The sequence below is a fragment of the Phyllobates terribilis genome, unplaced genomic scaffold (assembly GCF_046119375.1).
Source record: "Phyllobates terribilis strain yellow unplaced genomic scaffold, ASM4611937v1 Scaffold_2__4_contigs__length_985480577, whole genome shotgun sequence".
Lineage (NCBI taxonomy): Eukaryota > Metazoa > Chordata > Amphibia > Anura > Dendrobatidae > Phyllobates > Phyllobates terribilis.
Genome location: NW_027362762.1, coordinates 840,506,791 through 840,527,842, shown reverse-complemented (window position 1 = coordinate 840,527,842; position 21,052 = coordinate 840,506,791). Strand labels below are relative to the sequence as shown.

Sequence of the window (21,052 nt, the reverse complement as noted above, 5' to 3'; positions counted from 1 at the left end):
ATCGCAGGTGCTCGAGTGACATGCTCGAGTCTCTGCCCCATATGTTTTGCAGATGTTATACAGCCTAAAAAACCTTGCGGGGATTGCCTGCCATGCACGAGCAATCCCCGCATGTTTTTTTTGGGTGTGTAATAACCATGAAACATGCGGGGCGGGGACTCGAGCATCTGTGATACATGAAGCATAACCGAGTACCCGATGCAAACTCAAGTAGCGAGCACTTGCGCTCAAGACTAATGACAACTTATTCAATATGATGACCTAATGTTATCAAATTCTGTGTCGTACTTCTGGGTTCAAAATGTTCATTATACCCCTTGATATAATCCTTGAGGGGTCTAGTTTCCAAAATGGTGTCACTTGTAAGGTGTTTCCACTGTTTAGGCACATCAGGGGCTTGCTCCACAAACGCAACATGGCGTTCGCTAATTATTCAAGCAAATTTAACATTCAAAAAGTCAAATGGCGCTCATTCCCTTCCGAACCCTGCCGTGCGCCCAAACAGTGGTTTTCCCCCACATATGGGGTACAGGCTTACTCAGGAGAAATTCCACAACAAAATGCATGGTGCAATTTCTCCTGTTACCGTTATGAAAATGCAAAATTGGAGGCTGAAATACATTTTTTTAAAAAAAAAATGTGAAAATTTTATTTTTACGACTCCATGTTATAAACTTCTGTGAAGCACCAGGGGCTTCAAAGTGCTCACCACACATCTAGATAAGTTCCCTGAGGGGTCTAGTTTCCAAAATGGTGTCACTTGTGGGGTGTATCTACTGCTTAGGCACATCAGGGGCTTCCGAAATGCAACATAGCATCCGCTAATTATTCAAGCAAATTTTACATTTAAAAAGTCAAATGGCATTCCTTCCCTTCTGAACCCTGCGGTGAACCCAATCAGTGGTTTTCCCCTACATATGGGGTATCGGCTTACTCAGGAACAATTGCACAACAAATTGCATGGTGCAATTTCTCCTGTTACCCTTATGAAAATGCAAAATTGGAGGCTTGAAACATTTTTGTTGGAAAAATGTGAAAATTGTATTTTTACGGCTCAATGTTATAAACTTCTGTGAAGCACCTCGGGGTTCAAGGTGCTCACCACACATCTAGGTAAGTTCCCTGAGGGGTCTAGTTTCCAAAATGGTGTCACTTGTGGGGAGTTTCCACTGTTTAGACACATCAGGGGCTCCCCAAATGCAACATGGCGTCCGCTAATTATTCAAGCAAATTTTACATTCAAAGAGTCAAATGGTTCTCCTTCCCTTCCAAACCGTGCGCCCAAACAGTGGTTTTCCCCCACATATGGTGTATCTGCGTGCTCAGGAGGAATTGCACAACAAATTTTGCCGTCCATTTTTTCCTGTTACATTTTTGTGAAAAAAGTTAAATGTTAATTTTTTTCTTCCACATCCCAAAGATTCCTGTGAAGCACCTGAAGGGTTAATAAACTTCTTGAATGTTATTTTGAGGACCTTGGGGTGCAGTTTTTAGAATGGTGTCACTTTTGGGTGTTTTCTGTCATAAAGGCGCCTCAAAGTGACATCAAATGTGATGTGGTCCCTAAAAAAAAATGGTTTTGTAAATTTTGTTGGAAAAATTAGAAATGGCTGGTCAACTTTTAAGCTTTATAACTTCCTAACAAAAAATGTTGGTTCCAAAATTGTGCTGATGTAAAGTAGACATGTGGGAAATGTTATTTATTAACTATTTTGTGTGACATATCTCTATGATTTAAGGGCATAAAAATTAAAATTTTGAAAAATGCAACATTTTCAAAATTTTCGCAAAATTTTCAGTTTTTTCACAAATAAATGCAAGTGATATCGAAGAAATTTTACCACAATCATGAAGTACAATATGTCACGAAAAAACAGTTTCAGAATCAGGGGAATCTGTTGAAGCGTTCCAGAGTAATTACCTCATAAAGTGACTTTGGTCAGAATTGTAAAAATTGGCCCGATCATTAACGTGCAAACCACCCTCGGGGGTAAAGGGGTTAATCTGTCACACACTTCTCCGGAAGCTCATTGGTATGTGTGATTACAATTCAACTCCTCTATTAATTAAAACACTTGGGAGCTGTGTTTCTACACACGGCAATCCATCCTGAAACATCACTAAAATGGGCTGCTATTTGAACTATATGATCAGGGCCATTTTACTACTTTCTTGCAGAACCCCAATAATTTTCATTGGTCTATTTCAAAACCAAGTAACAACTTGATCTCATATGATAACGTGCTAAATATGTAATCTCCAAATAACTTTTTTTTCAAAATATTGGTGTCTTTCCTCAAAAAAATTCAATGCAAAATGCTGGCCACTAGGTGGACATTCTATGAGAATGGGATTATGGACATACATTGGGGAAAATAAGTAATTGATACACTGCCCAGTTTTCCCACTTACAAAGAATGGAGAGGTCTGTAATTTTTTATCATAGTTACACTTCAACTGTGAGAGACAGCATATAAAAATAAAAAACAGAACTTTACATTGCATGATTTTTAAATATTTAAACTGCATTTTATTGCTTGAAATAAGTATTTGATCACCTACCAACCAGCAAGAATTCTGGCACTCACAAAACCTGTTAGTTTTTCTTTAAGAAGTCCTCCTACTCTTCACTTATTACTTGTATTATTTGCACCTGTTTGAACTCACATTCCAACCTCTCCACCATGGCCAAGTCCAAAGAGTTGTTTAAGGACACCAGGGAGAAAATTGTAGATCTGCACAAGGCTGGGATGGGGTACAGGATAATAGGCAAGCAGCTTGGTGAGAAGGCAACAACTTTTGGCACAATTATTAGAAAATGGGAGAAACACAAGATAACAGTCAATCTTCTTTGGTCTGGGGCTCCATGCAAGATCTCGCCTCGGGGGGGTAAGGATGATTCTGAGAAAGGTCAAGAATCAGCCCAGAACTAAATGGAAGGACCTGGTCAATGACAAAGAGAGCTGTGACCACCGTCTTAAACATTACCATTAGTAACACACTAGGGCACGGAAGGTCCCTCTGCTCAAGCCAGCACAGGTCCAAGCCCATTTTAAGTTCACCAATGACTCTCTGAATGATTCAGAGGAGGCATGGGAGAAGGTCATGTGGTGAGATAAGACCAAAATAGAACTTTTGGTATCAACTCCACTTGCCATGTTTGGAGGAAGAAGGATGAGTACAAGCTCAAGAAAACTGTCTGAACCGTGAAGCATGGTGGGAGAAACATCATACTTTGGGGGTGCTTGTCTGCAAAGGTAACCGGACGGCTGCACCATATTGAAGGGAGGATGGATGGGATCATGTATTGCAAAATTTTGGCCAACAATCTCTTTCAGTAAGAGCACTGAAGATAGGTCATGGCTAGGTTTTCCAGCATGGCAGTGACCCGAAACACACAGCCAGGTCAACTAAGCAGTGGCTCCGTAAGAAGAATTTCAAGGTCCTGTAGTGGCCTAGCCAGTCTCCAGACCTGAACCCAATAGAAAATCTTTGGAGGGAACTGAAACTCAATATTGCCCAGTGACAGCCCTGAAACCTGAAAGGTCTGGAGAAGTTCTGTATGGAGGAGTGGGCCAAAATCCCTGCTGCAGTGTGTGCAAACTTGGTCAAGAACTACAGGAAATGTCTGACCGCTGTAATAGCAAACAAAGATTTCTGTACTAAATATTAAGTTCTGTTTTTCTATTGTATCAAATACTTATTTCATGCAATAAAATGCAAATTAATTATGTAAAATCATACATTGTGATTTTCGGGATTTTTTTCTGGATCATTGTGATGATTCTGTCTCTCACAGTTGAAGTGTACCTACAATAAAAATTACAGACCTCTCCATTCTTTGTTGGTGGGAAAATATGCAAAATCGTCAGTGTATCAAATACTTATTTTCTCCACTGTATGTCTCTTTTAGCTTTACTTTTTTTAAACAAAAGTTTTTTTTACGATAAAACATTATAATCTAACCTGATAAAAGGTTATTATAAGAGGCTTTTTTATTGTAACTCTGAAAACTGACGCCTATCCCGACTGTCACTGAACACATTTTTATTCATAATGAGGCCATTGGAACATCACATGTTCCTAAGCAAGGTCAGGAGGAGATACTACATTTAGTTACAAGAGACTAGTGAAAATAAATCAAAATGTTCAATTACTATCCTTCAGCCGTGTCATTTTTATTACTAGATTTTATGGCAAAGTTGAAGTTTTATGATTAACTTAATGTTTGCATTAACCTTTTGGTCCGAATTTCTAAACATTTTAAAGTCTAAGCACACCAATGCCCATTTCATAAAATAAGTCATCTTATATTATTCCAGTGTTTGTTTCTGCTACAATAATCAGCGCTTTTCTGGAAAAATGAAGGACCTAAAATTTTGCATCCTTACCTTGCATGGGAGTTTGGTAGACTGAATAGTAATTGTCATCCCTTGCGACGTCTGATCCACTACTGTCATTCAAGGACCCAGAACAAAAAGAGGCATCCAGGCGTTCATAAAGGTTAAACTGAACTGTAGGGTAACCACAGAAGCATTCCGGCCATTGGATAATTGCTAATGGGTATTCCTATGGGGAGACAGAACAATCATACATGGTTAGACAAGAAAATATCACCTTAAAATTAAAACTATTTAACAGGAAGTCAGGAAGAGTTACATTATAGGAGGTATGGAAGGAGTGAAGTTACTGGAATTGATATTAATGTACTATATAATGTTTATATTAAATCACATCAGAGGATAAAATGAGTAGTTTGCATACATATATTATTTATTTATGACACCAGTGAGAAGTACGACAAATGATGGACTGCGAAGAAGCAGGATATTGAGAATATCTTTGTAAGACTATACAAATCTGCACAAAGAATTGGTGAGAGATCCTGCCGAGTGAGATGATGGATCTCAGTAACTTGTACATTTTTCATACTCTCACACAGAGTTGTTAATAGGCAAAGTATTGTTTGCTGCACATTAATATGCAGAAATTTCCTCCTCTATCTCTCCACGGCATCCTCTTTTAATCTTGTGACCTTCTCTTCCTTAAACTTCACAGTTAGAAAGTAGAGGAGTGTAAATGATTCTTTGGAGACTAAAATCTAAGCAAGTTCAGACCTGCTTCCGACATGAATGAAATTAGATATTTCACTTCATTTACCCTACAGATGGAACCTGACAAGAAGAAAATATTCCCTATGTATCCTTATGGACTTATTTTCACCTGAACTTATGAAGACATTTATCATTCTATGCCAATTTTTTCAACATAAGTAATTGATGCAAAGAAATGAGCAATTCCAATTCCTATGGTTGTTATTATGCTGAGATTTCTAATCTTAGTTATTGCATAAGTTGAACGGCACAGTGAATGGGTGGCCCCAAATGTGTGCTTTGGGTTGACCTAAAAAAATGCTTTATAATTATCTGCCAGGTATGGTATATGTTAGCCATTTATCACTGTGGACTTTTGAGGATTTGAAGTTCAATTATAATTTAATCATATACACTCATAGCAAAGATATCTGTGCTGCTTTAGCTCAGAGAGTATTAGACTATGAAATAACCTCTCATAATACCCATGCTAGGCAGCAATCTAGGATCTAGCTTGTAATAAAAAAATATGACTTTTCTCAAATACCTAAAAAGTTGAAAAATGATGTCTTGTAGGTGACCTTTTCTTGAGTTTTTGACCTCAATTTCCAACAAAAAAAAATCAATACAATACTGCAACATGCTAGCTAAACCCTTGAAAAATCTGGTTTTCACACACCATTCATCTAAGGAAATGTTTAATAAAGAGCAAAGGTAAAAAAGGGCACATCTGTGTCTAAGTGTTAAAGCCATTAGCCAACAATAGGTAAAGTAAGACTTCTTTAGTTAGAAAATGAGCTCTAAGGACCTTAAAATAGGTCTTTGAATATTGTAGCAGCTTAAACTCAAATACATTTTGAGCCCAAGAGTGGATTCACATAACTGAAAGTCTGTGTGATGCCCACATTTTTATCAGAGTGCATACAGATCCCTTGAGCACATATTATTCTAATTCTCAACATTGGATCAGAATAGGACATTCTCTGAGTTTCACTGATGTAATTCTCAGATCCATCATATTCATGGATGTGTGAAAGGATCTGTAATACTCTATGCTTCTGAGTGCTGTCTGATAAAATATTGGACCGCACTGGACATTTCACATGAATGTGTGAATGTACCCTAAAGGATAGCAGATACATTGTCAGTTCTTGTGCCCAGCAGGCAAAAGTACCAATCTGCAATAACAGTTAAAGCGCTTAACAGTTAACTTACCGGTAGGTAGTTGCTAACTACTTGTTTGTTCTGCCCAGAGACAATCTCTGCCAGCTCAGAGCAGTCACAAACCACTCCAGCTGTCGATTCTCCTGCTTCAGGTGATGGTTTTGTTGACAGGGCAGCTTCTTCTCTTCCTCTCTGCTCTGTCAATGGGCTATCATTGCTGATATCATGCCGGTTGAAAGCTGGCTCCCTACTGCCCTACTGCCTAACTGCGGGGACTGGTTGTCAATAAGCTCCCATGACTTATTTGTTCTATGTGCATTGCGGATCTGTCCACAATGTACAGCAGAACTATAAGATTCCTGGGACATTCACATGTTCTTCTTCCAATGCGATGTACTTAATTCTGTGCACTGTATGTCCTACTGGGGGTCTCTATGTTGGAAAACAGGACAGAAACTGGGAGACACATGATTACAGACGAAAAGAACCCATCTAACCGTGGCCAAACATTTCTGTGATCCAGGACACAACTTAAACAATATGAAAGTTGTCACATTAAAAGGCAACTTCAAATCACAAAAACACCGAAGGGTCGGGAATAAAAATTTATGGCAGCCTTTGATATCATTCACACAGGACTAAATCTGACACAATGATTTATGACTTACTACAAAATCAGATTAATCGGCTCCAGAGACAGTCACGGCATCAAGTCGCTGAACTTACATGGATATTGGAACAATAAAACTTTCAGACCACTTATCTAATCTAATTAAGGATTCACTCTCTGAGCTCAGTTTGTTTGTTTTTTAAATGTCCATTTATTATGTCTATGCTGGTTTTGTGTATATATTTGTGTTTCTTCAGATACTTTGCTATTCAAAGCTTGATGAAGCCATTAAAAGGTATCCTAACTACAAGATTATTATTTTGTTCCTTCCACTGAAAGCAATCAATCTGATATCTGTTAGTGGGACATGTGTCCACAACTCTGGTCTCTAAGAACAAGTCCATAAAGACCTAATTTTTAATAGCATGTACTATCTATAGAGCCACATGTGTACAATCTATAACAGAGGAAACGCGTTTTAATTGAAATTTTAGTCCGCCTCAATTTACAGTTTTACATGTACGGAATTCTATATTAGACTGAATAATGAAAAAAACTGTAGAAGAGAATCAGCAGAATCCAACAATAAAAAGTGTCTGACAAATATCTTGGTGCTCTTCAACACAATCATTATCTGTCAAACACATCACTACGGAAAAGCAGTTTCAGAACTGTAATGGCAAGCACTATATATTCATTAAGTGTCTGTAATTTCTGCTCCTAATTGTCCAATAAAAGTACAATAGATAAAAAGACTGCAAGCTCAATTACTAAAAATCCCACAAGAGAAACATAACAATCTTTCAAATCACCTAGTTTCACATTGATAACTTCTCTCCCTTGAAGTAGGCATTAGAGACTTCCAGCCAGTGCAGTGCAGACAGAAAGAAAACATTGCTTAATTTGATTTTAACAAGGTATAAATGCAACGCGGAATACACAACAGAAGGTCCGTGACCACTGTCCTGCCTTCCAGTCATTTTGAAAAATGATCTTAATAACATTTTTGATCCATGATGCCTTTGTTGGCCGAGACAGAGACTATGCTTGTACTTAGGGTTTCTGGGGAAATATTGAAAGTGAGAAGAAATGCTGTTCATGTATAATAGCTGTAAGAGTCTATCCTAACCCTTTCTCAACCAGAATGAGTCAGGACACTTTGTAAATTATTCTGTTACACCAATAATTACAAGAGGATTTTGAATCTAGGGAGAAAGGTGATACTTGGGGCTTGGATTACATGAAATTGTTTCTGTTATATTATGCTTGTATTTAAAAGGTACGAGAAAAATATTAAATGGGCTAGTCTCCTGCTGCTGTAAAGACTTGGAATAGTGAATCTTCTATATATATACAGTATATTCATTCCTAATAGAAGAGAAAGGGGGATATGAGCATTAGTTTGTTCCGGCCTCCCTTGAGAAAAGGGGTCACCACATGCCTGTATCCATACTGGTTGTTGTAAGCAGGCTAAGGCGTTTGTTCAAAATAATTGAACTGTCTCCAATGAAAAAATATAAAATTATTTTTAGCAAAAGAAAAGGCTTGATTACACTACTCTTAAGGGCGCTGTACACATAAGAAAAAAGTACATCAAATACACACAACTCAATGGGACTGGATTACTATTTTATGTGCTTTAGGGCCTCCAGACTCTCTTCCAACAGAAGAAGAGTTAGGTACATTAAATTTTAATGTCCAATACATTTTTTCTCAGTGGATGGAAGACAGCTATGGAAGGTGTATAGGCAGTCAGTTAACGCTATGTAAGTCTATGAGAGCCAGCAAACACTGGAGCGATCTGGCATGTCACAAACTGCTGGAGACTGACGGAAATGGCAGCAGTAGAATTACATAGTTACTTAGTTTATAAGGCCGAAAAAAGACAAGCGTCCATCCAGTTCAGCCTATTTCTTGTGCACTGCAGCTATTCCGCTATTCCTATACCATGCGGTATAGGCCAATTTACATCATTGAGGAAAAATTCACTTCCCGACACCAATCTGGCAGTCAGATTAAATCCCTGGATTAATTAACTAAGCATAAGATGTAATTTTATTGTTCTCAAGAAAGGCGTCCAGGCCTCTCTTGAACTCATTAAGTGAGTTGGACATCACCACTTCCTCTCCCAGAGAGTTCCAGAGTCTCACGGCTCTGACCGTAAAGAATCCCCTTCTATGCTGGTGCAGGAACCTCCTTTCCTCCAGACGCATAGTGTGCCCCCTCGTCTTTGTCACCATCCTTGGTATAAACAGGTCATGGGAGAGATCTCTGTACTGCCCCCTGATGTATTTATACATGTTTATGAGGTCTCCCCTAAGCCTTCTCTTTTCCAATGTAAATAGGCCTAATTTTGCCAACCTCTCTGGGTATTCTAGTCCCTCCATTCCCTTTATTACCTTAGTCGCCCTCCTTTGTACCGTCTCTAGCTCCAATATGTCTTTCCTGAGCACCGGAGCCCAGAACTGTGCACAATATTCTAAGTGCGGCCTTACCAGCGCTTTATACAGAGGAAGAACAATGTTCTCATCATATGCCCCTATTCCTCTTCTGATGCATGCCATGACTCTATTTGCCTTCGCAGCTGCTGCCTGACACTGGGCACTCCAATTTAATTGGTTATTAACCAAGACGCCCAAGTCCTTCTCCATGTCAGATTTCCCCAACGGTTTCCCATTTAATATGTATGGGTGACTGCTGTTTTTCTTTCCCATGTGCATGACCTTACATTTATCGGCATTGAACCCCATTTGCCATTTTTTGGCCCAACTCCCCAATTTATCTAAATCCTCCTGTAGCTGTGCCCTATCCTCATCTGTATTAACTACTTTACAAAGTTTAGTATCATCTGCAAATATTGCTATTTTACTATGCAACCCTTCCACTAGATCATTAATAAATATATTAAATAATATAGGGCCCAAGACAGACCCTTGAGGCACCCCGCTAGTAACCCTGACACACCCTGAGCTTACTCCATTGATAACCACCCTCTGCTTTCTATCACTCAGCCAGCTATTTACCCACTTGCACACATTATCCCCCAGACCAAGCATTCTCATTTTATATACCAACCTTTTGTGTGGCACAGTATCAAACGCTTTGGAGAAGTCAAGGTATACAACATCCACTGACTCTCCCCGGTCCAGCTGTGAGCTCACCTCCTCGTAGAAGGCGATCAGGTTTGTTTGGCAGGAGCGATTCCTCATGAATCCATGTTGATATTGAGTTAGACAGTTATTATCATTAAGATATTCTACAATAGCATCTCTAAGAAATCCTTCAAACAATTTACCCACAACAGATGTTAAGCTGACTGGTCTATAGTTCCCAGGGTCACTTTTAGACCCCTTTTTGAATATTGGTACCACATTTGCTTGGCGCCAGTCTAGTGGGACAGTCCCTGTCCATAAAGAGTGCTTGAATATAAGATACAGCGGCCTGTCTATCACATTACTTAATTCTTTTAGTACCCGGGGGTGTATGTCATCTGGGCCTGGTGACTTGTCTATTTTGATATTATTTAGGCATTTCTGAACTTCCTCCTGGGTTAGGTGGGTGATATTTAGCGGAGGGTTTACTTTATCACTCTGCATTTCCTCCGATAAATTGTTTTCTTTTGTGAAAACAGTGGAGAAGAAGCTATTGAGTAGGTTTGCTTTACCCTCATCGCCCTCTATGATTTTACCCAGGTTATTTTTCAATGGGCCAACGCCATCAGTTTTAATCCTTTTACTGTTTATATAGTTAAAGAACAGTTTGGGATTCGTTTTACTTTCCTTGGCAATTAGTCTCTCTGTCTCCTCTTTTGCTATTCTTATTTGTTTCTTACAGATTTTGTTTTTTTCCCTATAAGATATTAGCGCTTCCTCGCTGCCTTCTTGTTTAAGTTTACCGAAAGCCCTTTTTTTGTTTTTCATTGCCCTCTTGACTTCCTTATTTAGCCACATTGGCTTCCTCCGATTCCTAGCCCTTTTATTCCCATAAGGTATGTACCTTCTACAGTGACTATGTAAGACTGTTTTGAAAATTTCCCATTTTCTATCCGTGCTCCTATTACTGAAGATACTATCCCAGTCTATAAGGTTAAGGGCATCTCTTAGCTGATCAAACTTTGCCCCCCTGAAGTTCAGTGTTTTTGTGACTCCCTTGCTGGGCACCCTACTGAAGCACATGTGGAATTGTATAATGTTGTGGTCACTATTTCCCAGGTGCCCCCCGTCCTGCACCTCAGTTATTCTGTCTGGCCTGTTAGTTAATATTAAGTCTAAAAGGGCCGTCCCTCTAGTTGGTTCCTGCACAAGTTGTGACAAATAATTGTCTTTGATAATTGACAGAAACCTGTTTCCTTTCTGAGATCTACAGCTTTCGGTTTCCCAGTCTATATCGGGGTAGTTGAAGTCCCCCATAATAATCACCTCGTTATTTTTTGCTACTTCATCTATTTGTCTCATTAATAGACTTTCCGTGGCTTCTGCTATATTTGGTGGTTTATAACAGACTCCTATGATAATTTTATTATTGTTTTTTGCCCCATGTATCTCCACCCATAAGGACTCGACCTTCTCATTTCCCTCCCATACATCCTCCCGTATTGTAGGCTTTAGACACGTCTTTACATATAGACAGATTCCACCCCCTTTCCGAATTCTTCGATCCCTTCTAAACAGACTGTAACCCTGTAAGTTAACTGCCCAGTCATAGCTTTCATCTAACCATGTCTCGGTTATTCCCACTATGTCATAGTTACCTGTAGATATTTCTGCTTCCAGTTCATCCATCTTGTTTGTCAGGCTCCTGGCATTTGCTAGCATGCAGTTTACACGATTTTGTTTTGTTCCAATCATCTCCCTGTGGATTGTATTAGAAATTTTCTTACCTCCCTTCCAAGCATCTTGTCTTGGACCTTCTTTGTCGCACTTCATATCTTTCATTAGTATGTTCTCTGGTTGCATGTTCGTGTCCGGCGTTTTTCTTCCCATCCCCTCTTCTTCTAGTTTAACGCCCTCCTGATGAGTGTTGCGAGTCTCCTGGCGAATGTGTGTTTCCTGGGTTTGTTGAGGTGTAGTCCGTCTCTGGCAAGGAGTCCGTCATAGAGGTAATTCACACCGTGGTCCAGGAATCCAAATCCTTGTTGTCTGCACCATCGTCTCAGCCTGTTGTTCACATCAAGGATCCTGTTCCATCTCCTGGCGCCATGCCCGTCTACTGGAAGGATAGAAGAAAAAACTACCTGCGCATCCAGTTCTTTTACTTTCTTCCCCAATGCTTCAAAGTCCTTGCAGATTGTCGGTAGGTCCTTCTTTGCCGTGTCATTGGTGCCAACATGTATCAGAAGAAATGGGTGGACATCCTTGGAACTCATGAGCTTCGGTATCCTATCGGTAACATCCTTGATCTTCGCCCCTGGGAGGCAGCATACTTCTCTTGCGGTTATGTCCGGTCTGCAGATAGCTGCTTCTGTTCCTCTCAGTAGTGAGTCTCCCACCACCACCACTCTTCTTCCCTTCTTGGCTGTCCTTTTTCTTGTCGCTTCTGGGTGTTTCTGGGTGCTCTTTTCTTTTTTGCTTGCTGGTAGTTCCTCATCCTTAGGTGTGCCATCTTTGTCCTCCACAAGTCCTTGGAATCTGTTTCTCAGTTGTGTGGTTGGTGGTGTCTCCATGGTCTTCTTGCTTCTTTTGGTCACTTGCCTCCACTTGTCTGCCTCTGGAGGTTCTCTGATGCTTACTTGACTTTCCGTGACCAGTAGTGACGCTTCTGTTCTGTCCAGGAAGTCTTCATTTTCCTTGATGAGTTTTAATGTCACAATTCTTTCTTCTAGTCCCCGCACCTTTTCTTCTAAAAGAGCCAGTAGTCTACACTTCTGGCAGGTGAAGTTGGTTTCAGCTTCTGGTCGATCTGTGAACATGTAGCACATGTTGCAGCTCACCATGTAGGTTGTCACATCTGCCATGCTGCTCCTTGTCCCTGCTGACTTGATGTCTGTCTTCTTTCTTGTGATACCCTAGGACATCGCGGTTTGGCGATGCTTTCCAAGCAGCTGGTCATGGCTGTACCCAACGATCTTGTAGCTGAATGTGGAGGTGGTGGCGGGTAAGTATAAGACTAGGTGCAGGGAAGCACCTCTCCAGCGGAAAATAAATGCTGCCATACATAATGGCGTGCCATACATAATGCCTGTGTTATAAAATTGGGGCCAAAATCCACCATAAAAATTACTACTTTTATCCTTTTGGTCTTTGTCTTACTGGATCATGATATCTGTGATATGCATACAGAAGCATAATTAAAAAGAGAATACTATCCAGCAGCTTGTAGTATATTTTTATACTTAACAATAATCATATGAACTCATAGCAAATACCTGAAATCCTGGAATGAACGGTGTACTGAGAATCTTTATAATTTTCTTTTTTTCCAATAAGATTGGCAATTGTCCTGGGGAGGACATCTTTAAACCAGCATGACTGTTTACCCAGCTTCTACTAAGTTTATCATTATTCAGAGGCATCTGCACCAGGTAATCTGGCTTTCATGTTCTAGAGTGCTGTGATCAAATGCGCACCACGGAAATCCCACTGACACATGAATCAAGCTGATCCGCCGAGGATAAACTGGATAATTCTTACATCTCTGGTGACAACCTTGAGATTTCAATTAGACTTTCAAGATTTGCTGGTCTATCTTAAAAAGAGTAAGGCACCCCTGTCTAAAACCTTTATGCATGAGGTCGATCAAATGTATATCCTTCACAATGTTCCATTTTTATAATTAAAGAGGAATAGCAAATCTCTGGGCAACATCTCTTTCGTCACAGTTCACATTTCCTCTGTAAGGCTATGTCCACATGTTGAGTATTTGGATGCAGATATTTCTGCACCATTTCTACATCTCTTGTCATTTCTTGGCAGGAAAAACGCAGCACACAATACGCGTGTTTGTGGTATGTTTTAGATGCGTTTTTGCATGTGGTATTGCAAGTGTTTTTGGACAGCAATGAATGCTATAGAGATAATAGATATATATTAGATACTGTGCATATAGATAGACAGACATATAGACGTACTGCCATAGAAAGACAGACTGACATACATATAGACATATAATTGCACAACCCTCTGACATAGTATAAAATTGCACCCTATGGAGCTTATTGGACAGCATTTTATGATTATATAAATGAAAAAAACGACATGGGATTCCATTTTTTGTAACCAGCAAAGGTAAATCAGGCAGCTGAGAGCTGATATTATCAGGTTGGGAAGGTACATGGTTATTGGGCCCTTTCCAGACTAAAAATGCAAGCCTGCAGCCACCCTAGAAGTGGCAAATACATTAGACGTGCCAATTATGGCGCTTTAGCCTTGGCTCTTCCTGATTGCCTTGGTGCAGTGGCATTCGAGGTATTTGGATTTGGGGTTGATGTCAGCTGTGAATTGTCAAAAAACACAGCTGACATCAAGCTCTGGTGTTAGTAATGGAGAGGTGTCTTATTACCATTACTAAAACACACAAAAATACTTTATTGAAATAAACACACTCCCACGTTCTCCTTCGTTCACTCATTAAAAAAAAAGTTCCCATACAGGTCCGACGTAGTCCTGGGAATCTGACGTAGTCCAGAGCGCAGAGTGAACAGGAACATCTGAAGAACAGTGACGTCAGTAACATCACTGCTCTTCAGATTTTCTTGGTCACTGTGCTCTCTAGACTTGGACGCTGGATTCACTTGCACTATGGCAGAACAGCGTGGGAACTTTTTTTAAATTTCTGTGTGTTTATGTGTTTGTTGTTTACAGGTTTCCATTTGTGGACTACCGTACATACTCGTGTATAAGCCGACTTCTTCAGCACATTTTTATGCTGAAAAAGCCCCCCTCAGCTTATACTCGAGTGAGGGTCCCACTTATATTCCGGCTGTAGATGATGTGGTGGGGGAGAGCAGGGGCGGAAGAGCGGGGCACAAGCAGTAGCGGTAGCTGGCTGCTGCAGCGATTACATGTGCCCACTACTAAAGATAATGAATATTCACTCTTCTCCATGCCCATAGGAGTGGAGAGGGGTGAATATTCATTCTCCTTAATAGCACACAATGTCAATTGCAGCCGTCGGCTCCTGCAGCGGCTCAGCGATTCTCTGTGCCCGCTAATAGAGCATGTGAGTATTCACTTCTCTCCATTCCCATGGGCGTGGAGAGGAGTGAATATTCATTCTCTTTAGTAGGGGGCAGACAGGATCGCTGAGCAGCAGCAGGAAGCCGGCGGCTGCAACTGACAGTGTGCGCTATTAAGGACGCAGAGCTGGAGCAGAGGGAAGGAAAGAGAGTAGATTTGTTTATTTTTTTATGTGTGCAGTTATGGGGGGCTATGCATACCAGGATTGGGGAAGAGGGGGCCGTGCATACCAGGACGGGGATGAGGGGGCCATGCATACCAGGATTGGGGATGAGGGGGCCATGCATACCAGGATTGGGGGTGAGGGGTGCACGCAAACCAGGATTGGGGATGAGGGGGCCATGCATACCAGGATGCAGATGAGGGGGCTATGCATTCCAGGATTGGGGAAGAGGGGGCCGTGCATACCAGGATTGGGGATAAAGGGGCCATGCATACCAGGATTGGGGATAAATGGGCCATGCATAGCAGGATGGAGAAGATGGGCAAATGCATACCAGGATTGGGGATGAAGGGGCTATGCATACCAGGATTGGGGGTGAGGGGTCCACACAAACCAGGATTGGGGATGAGGGGGCCGTGCATACCAGGATGGGGATGAGGGGGCCATGCATACGAGGTTTGGGGATGAGGGGTCCAAACAAACCAGGATTGGGGATGAGGGGGCCGTGCATACCAGGATGGGGATGAGGGGGCCATGCATACCAGGATTGCGGATGAGGGAGCCATGCATACCAGGATTGCGGATGAGTGGGCAATGCTTATAAGGATGGGGAAATTTACCAGCAGCGGCTGCATTTTCCACCCTAGGCTTATACTCGAGTCAATAAGTTTTAACAGTTTTTTGTGGTAAAATTAGGTGCCTTGGCTTATATTCGGGTTGTCTTATACTTGAGTATATACGGTACGTCAGATTTGGTGGTCTATGTTGGACCTGTATGGGAACTTGTGATGTAGACTTGTAGTTCTAATGATGACTCATGCAGGGAAAAGAGACCTCCTGTTCCTTCATATTGCTTAGAACGATTTTTAATCATGTGATAAACCTAATGGAAAAAAAGAAGAATTAACTGGGTAGAAGGGCAAAATGAGCAATTGTAAGTACCCAATTGCCATATAATATGATGATTGCAATGCATTAAGAGGACAAAAGCTTTGATGCGAGGGCTTCTTTAACAATAGTGATTTTATAAAGTAGCAATTTATGCATCCTGGTTTAAAACAGCAAATATAGTTGGAAAGTCAGTCTGTATTACGTAATCTATAAATTTAATTATATATTAGCCGTTTCATTACTGGATGTTACTCATAAATGTAGTAATTGAGAAAACAGAAGTTTATTATGAAACTGGTGTTAGTTTCCAGCATCTCTCAGTTACATCACACTGTTGCACACACTCAATCTCCATTATTTTGTATTAGAGCAAACGACATGGGCGACTTATAACACCGCAGATCATAGTTGTACAGTGAAAAACAAAGTCACATAGACTCACAGCATGAGTTCTCCTCTGAAACTTTCATTCTATTTTCTATGGAAGATATCTAACACTGCAGACCGAGGCAAATTACCATTCTGACACAGCAACTTCAGCTGCAATGAAACAGCGTGAGAGTCATGTTGTGCTAACCTTACCCACTGAATGCATTAAAACGTAGCTACTGCATGCATAAGATATAGAATGGCTCTGACTGATACTTTTACTCAGTAGGTGTATCTAGGGCAACACAAGTGCCAATCATGTCTTTAAATTTGGGGTAATAAATGCACGTTTCCACGCATCTGAAGTTCTGTTCTTAAATAACATCCTGACATTTTCAGTATGTTTTTAGGAACTGGAGAACTGTCATTTTTAGATCGTGAACATTCCCTTAGTTTAGATTCCTGTATCATCTATCTATCTAAAAGCCTCTTCTTTCTTTCCCTCATTGAAGACATTCCAGTAGCTGCAGAGAGTTAAGATTTTTTCCCATCTGTCTGTAGAAACTCGACAGCCACATAAGATCCCTATAAACAAGTAAAAAACTGTCAAGTCAGTCAATTACCATATATAAAAAAAAACTCCTCCAACAACAAGAGCTGTCAGGTTCCTTACTGACATTGAGGACTTGTTTTAGTTCTTAATTTAGAAGCATGGTATGTTGCATTTATTATTCCGAGTGCCAATTCCCTGTACTTTTTCCAAAGGTGAATATCTGGAGCTAGACTTATAAAAAGGCTTCTTTCCCTTGCAGTCTGGAACGCAACCTCCTATAATAACACTCTAGGAAATGTGTAATGAGACACTTCTTTCAGAAAAGGAAATGGTTATTATTATGGCTTTTGGAAAATGGCCTGATAAACTGATATCGTAGTTGTCATCTTCCCAACTCGCATGATGTTTTTCTACTGGGAGGAATAAGAGATTTTTTTCTTTAATGAAATACACATATCAGCAATTTTTCAAGCATTCGGCAGCCAGCCTCTGAAAGCAATCGTCAGAGTTTCTCGATTTAAATGTTCAATAATATGCTACATTTAGCAGAAAAAATATTATTACACTTTCAACAATGGCCCTAAAATGTCAGATCTGTTAAATGGTTGCGTTTTTATTTTTAAATACATTTTGTTGACTTGGATCTTGTGAATGAAAGAATAGTTTACATTTTTTCAATCTATTTATTTTTCAACCTGTCTACAGTATGTGTATATGAAAAAAAATGAAGTACAGAACATGCTCGAGAAATGCATAGAATTCTGTTCTGGGTCAGGGCACATTCACATATTGCACAAAGAATGGATAGCCTAAACCTCCTGTCATTCCTTTATTCCATACTGTACAAGAAAAGGATATGATATTTTTGAAAAATTACAAAAGGCTCCGCATTTCATACTTAGAAAAGGTTTATCGACATTTTTTATATTATTTCCTGATGCAGTATTTCATGTAAGTATTATTATAAAATATTTCCATAAAGTAATAATACATGTATATATACAACACTATGCAATGTTAGGAGGGGTGCTCAATCTACCCCAGCACGATACCACACAAGACAACAATTACTGGAGACATCCATGCTTCAACTATGAAGGGAGTTACATGAGGCAATCAGAGAAACGCCATGTGAAGTTGTCAGCAGGTGTATTGCTGCTTCACAACAATGCGCCAGCTCACAAGTCACGAAGAACCACCCTACAGTCCACAACTGGCTACCAGTGATTATTCTAGTTTGGAACCTGAAGAAATTTCTGGGTGGGCAAAAATTTTCTGATGATAATGCAGTCAAAGAGGCAGTAACGGGATTCTTCCGGTAGCAAGAAGTCTCCTTCTATTCTGAGGGCATCCGATCAGTGGAGGTGAAGTGGAATAAGTGTGTTGAAGTCAAGGGGGATTACACTGAAAACTAATAAGTTGAATTTTGTTTTCGTATTCAGGTAGATAAATTATTGAACACCTCCCGCCCCCGTACATCATAGCTGTAAAAAAAAAGGAATGGACCACACATCCAAATATTATACTGCACCTTGATCTACTAGGACTAAGCAAAATTTTCAAAACTGAACACAAGGTTCTTAGTTAACATTTTGATTATAATGTATAAGTTTATGGCCAAGTCACGGCAAACCTCCATGTCATTTTTCCTACAGCGATTATAAATTGCTTAGTCTGTCCTCTTTTTTTTACCATTTTTTTTCCTTGGTTCCAGCACTCCATCCATTTGGTGTTTTTACCGCAAATATACCGTATTTTTCGGACAATAAGACGCACTTTTTTTTCCCCAAATTTGGGAGGAAAATGGGGGATGCGTCTTATGGTTCGAAAGTAACCTACCAGTGGTGGTGGAGCGGGATCGGCAGCGGCGACAGCGGCAGCAGGCAGCAGCAGCAGAAGAGGTATCTGCCTGGGAGCCGGGGCCTTGCCCTGTACCGGTTTCTTGATGTGAGCGGCGTGAGCTGCTTCCGGTGCACGCGGCCATCTTTCTGAAGCTGATCTACAGGAAAATGGCCACCGGAGCCGGCGCATGCGCTCTGCTATGCTGACGGCCATTTTCCTGTAGATCTCAGCTTCAGAAAGATGGTGGAGATGTATGATGTATGCTTAACAGGTTAAAGTCCTTTTGAGAGGTTTGCTGTGACATGGAAGTGGGCTCATACATTTTAATCAAAATGTTAGCCAAGAATCTCATGTTCAGTTTTGAAAATTTTGGTTTGCCAAAGTAGAAAAATATATAAAGTTTGGATGTTGGATTCATGTCTTTTTTTCTACAGCAATGGTATACTGCATATTCTATCATCGTTTTTCCTTAGTCTCTTTTCCTTAGTCTCAGCAGTCTACCCATTTGGCCAGGTGTTTTTAAATTTGCAAGAGACTGCAAAAAGTGTTTCACCTATCTTGTTCTCAACTGTTTGTTTAAGACCATATGGAATCTGAATTTTTTAGATCAGTTTTGAAAATGTTGCATAACTGCAGAAGATCAAAGAGTAATATTGTTATGAATCGTGGTTCTGTGCTCCCACCTGGCAATGGAACTGGTCCAGTATGGCGTGTCTCCAGTAGCAAGCGCCACCATTGTCCCTACCCGGAAGGAGGAGTAACCACGCGTGCAAGGAATCTGTCCCAATCTGGTATAGCGTCTAGTTCTGGTGTTGTGTGATGTGTGAGGACACAGGATGCCGTTTCCCTGATTTCTCTGTCCAGGGAAGATGTAACGCTATCTTCCCTGGTTGCCAAGCAACAAAAGACACTGCTTTGTTTGGCAATGAGCAATGGTGGGATTTTGTCCAACCTGTGGTTGAAGCTCACAGGGAGTGGCTGTTTAGGGATAATTGGGAAGTAGTCAAAACCTGATGATTAGGCCGGCTATATAATCCTGCTACCTGCTCATTCTTTTGCTGTTTATTGCAGTTTCCATGTGCTTGGTGTTTTGTGATATTAGAATTAGGTTTTGCTATTACAGCCGGGTTTTCTCATATCCTTTTTGGTTGCGCTTTCTTTGGTCCCATCAGAGGTACTAACCTGGTCCTAGACTGACTACCTGTCGAGTCACCAGATGCCAGCTGTCCGGCAACAGTAAGAGCTCTGCCAAAGTCCCCCTTCCATATTATAGGAGCAGGGTAAAGAGTATTCCCAGCCCTCGAGGGCTGGCCTAGCTGGGCAGCTTGTGTCAAGTGCATCTGTGGCTGCGCCTTTGCTGGTTTGGTGCCAGTCATTTGGGTGCCTCTTAGAAGCGCATAACAAATATTTGGATGTGTCGGTGTAGCACCCCTGAGGGTTCAGTCGTCACAGAGGTACTGCATTTCACCCAGAGTTGTGGTATCTCACTCTCAGGTAAGGATGGAGCACAGTCCCTGGTCCCTAGCTGGAGGGTGGAACCATGTAGTGAGTGTGGGTGGAAGAAGTAGTTCAGGGGAGAACTTCAGAAGGAGAGTATGAAAAGGGGAGCCATCTTGAAAGGACAGATCAGTCAGAGGAGGACAGGAGCTCTGCTCAGGAGGAGCGGGCCTGAGTGAGATAGGCGAAGGAGGTCAGACTGAAGAGAAGAGAGGAGCAGAGAGGAAGGCTCCTGAAAGAAAGCGGGGATCCTAGGGGTATGGAAAGTGCAGGAGGCCACCCATATGCCCGAATCTACCAGGACGTGGAAGGATCAGGCCGAAAAGGGGACCGGCCCCTAACTAGTGGAAATTACAATATTCAGCTAGAAACCGGAGGCTTCTACATTTTCAGGGTGTAGTCGCCACAGCCGCAATTAATCGCCAAAAAGGTAGCCGCACAGGATCCAGGGAACTCCAGGTTGCCCGCCAAGATCTGAGGTTACAGGCTTGGGACACTGGTTGCGAGGATCAGGGCAGGAGGGTGAGAGCCAGCGCAGGAAGACGACCAAGAAAGGCACACAGAACAGGGTCCCGTTAAGTACTTCTGCCATACCTGAGGGATTGCTGAACCCCTGCCTCGGTGAACACAGAACGACGTGGGTGGTTATAATTGGTCATTGTAACCAGGAGCAACGTGATAATCGTGAGTAAATCT

General features: G+C 41.1%; 1 protein-coding gene across 2 annotated transcripts in view; it reads right to left on the bottom strand.

Annotated features, from left to right (window-relative positions):
• Positions 1–21,052, bottom strand: part of WSCD1 (WSC domain containing 1) — a 328,308-nt gene that overhangs the window by 26,271 nt on the left and 280,985 nt on the right. For both annotated transcript variants that reach the window (XM_073667817.1, XM_073667816.1), the window contains one exon: positions 4,392–4,569. In XM_073667817.1, coding sequence (XP_073523918.1) covers positions 4,392–4,569 — 178 coding nt within the window. The remainder of the gene's footprint in view (positions 1–4,391; positions 4,570–21,052) is intronic.